General features: G+C 52.5%; 1 protein-coding gene across 1 annotated transcript in view; it reads left to right on the top strand.

The window, feature by feature from the left end:
- Nucleotides 1–1,955, top strand: part of LOC104508092 (dual specificity protein phosphatase 8-like) — a gene marked incomplete at both ends in the record, with an annotated part of 3,460 nt that extends 1,505 nt beyond the window's left edge. The window contains 3 exons of the mRNA XM_010149596.1: nt 867–1,026; nt 1,235–1,358; nt 1,738–1,955. Of these exons, the coding sequence (XP_010147898.1) occupies nt 867–1,026; nt 1,235–1,358; nt 1,738–1,955 (502 nt within the window). The remainder of the gene's footprint in view (nt 1–866; nt 1,027–1,234; nt 1,359–1,737) is intronic.
- Between the last annotated feature and the right edge of the window lie 7 nt (nt 1,956–1,962).

Raw genomic sequence — 1,962 nt, forward strand, 5'->3', positions numbered from 1 at the left:
ATAAAATTGATACCAGCACCACATAGAGGTGAAGCTGGCCATAGCCCTGGAAGGGAAAGAATGGAGGTTGGTGTGGATATACCTACTCAGCAAGCCAGTTCCCTGATGTATGGCCCATGGGCCGAACACCATCCCCTAATTGCATTTTTTTCATCTGGTCCTATTTACCTAAGGTCTCCCTCATTCCATCACATTTTATTGAGTCAGAAATATGGGCAGGGATGGTGGCCATTGAGTAGCCAAAGCAGAAAAGCCACAGCAAACATGTTCAGCTTCACTCCAGTGTCAGAAAGAGGGAAGAGATGGTTCCCCTCGGCACCTGCTTATGTCCCAGCATTAGTGCGTACGTTCACAGTGAAGAACAGTGGACAACTAACAAATCTGTGAGAACTCCTGATGCGTTTGAGGGATGTGGGAGCAAAGACATGGGTTGACATCGGTTAACATAGGGTTCTACCAATAAGTCACCCCAATCTGGTAGTGAGATGCCTCCTTTCTCCCTCCACTGATATTTTCAAAGCTTTCAGCCAGAGTTTTCACTGATTTTCTTTGTGCTTTCCTGGTCCTCTCATACTGGGGTTCTTGGGTTTTCCCCCAAAGACCATTCCAAGTGTCTTTGGTCTTGCTTACTTTTACTAGGACCAACGTAAAGATCTCTTGAGGGTCAAGCCTGGGTCATCTAAGTTGACACAACCTCCTCAGCTGGTCTTTGCAGTACTGCCGTCAGCTACGCCAAGGCAGCAGTGGGAGACCCACAAGAGAAAATACTGGGACGGGAAAAGGCAGGGAGTGCATGGCAAGGCAGATCTTCAGCACTCAGTGATGGCTGAGCTCAGCCCATCATTTAATTGCTTCTTTCCCACCAGGACTTGATGACACAGAATGGGATAAGCTATGTCCTCAATGCCAGCAACTCCTGTCCCAAGCCAGACTTCATCTGTGACAGTCACTTCATGCGCATTCCTGTCAATGACAACTACTGTGAGAAGCTGCTTCCCTGGCTGGACAAGTCCATTGAATTCATTGGTGAGCTTTTGTTACAATGGCTGCAAACCCTCCCGTTCTCAGCCTTCAAAACTTGAATTCGTTCTTCTGTTGTCCACGGTCTTTCCCCCAGCAACCGTTGTCCTTCCACACAAAGGGGTTGAGGGCTGGGGGGGGAGGCTAGAGTCATTTGCTCACCATCTCTGACCGCATCGATGCTTTTCTCTCTGTTTCCTCTACCGTGCTCCAGACAAGGCCAAGGTGTCGAGCTGCCAGGTGATTGTGCACTGCTTGGCTGGCATCTCCCGGTCGGCCACCATCGCCATTGCCTACATCATGAAGACCATGGGTATGTCGTCAGATGATGCTTACAGGTGAGTTTTCCCACGGGGGCAGGGTGTGGTTACGCCAGTATGCTTCACTCCAGGGAAGGAAAGCAGACTGAGCCCAGAAGGAGAGTGGGGGAGCTCCTGGAAGCTCTGTCTTGCCTTGTCTGAGACCCAGTGAAACCAAACCAAACCTTCCTTCATAAAGTGCACGCAATGAGGAACGGTTGGGAGCAATAAAATGGAGGGGGGAGGTACTTCCAGCTCTACCCCTTGGGCATCCTGAGGCCTCATGGTTCTCCAAGACCCCTTTCTTTGGAGGTCTGGTCAGAAGGTCAAGGATGATGCCTCCTCCCGCCAAAGAGGCTGAGAGAGTAGGGGTGACTGGGACCAAGCACCAACCGGGGCTGTCTGTGCCTCTCGGCAGGTTCGTTAAGGACCGTCGCCCGTCCATCTCGCCCAACTTCAACTTCCTGGGCCAGCTCCTGGAGTATGAGAGGAGCCTGAAGCTCCTCAAGGCCCTGAAGTCGAAGGGTGACCGGGGCGAGGGGGATGCCCAGCAGGATCCAGCAGAGACGGCTGAGAGCAGCCGGCACCCCCCACCACCTACCTCAGAGAAGGCCGAGGAGGTGCCGAGAGGCGCCGGCTCGGC

The sequence above is a fragment of the Eurypyga helias genome, unplaced genomic scaffold (genome assembly GCF_000690775.1).
Source record: "Eurypyga helias isolate BGI_N326 unplaced genomic scaffold, ASM69077v1 scaffold49103, whole genome shotgun sequence".
NCBI classification, from domain to species: domain Eukaryota; kingdom Metazoa; phylum Chordata; class Aves; order Eurypygiformes; family Eurypygidae; genus Eurypyga; species Eurypyga helias.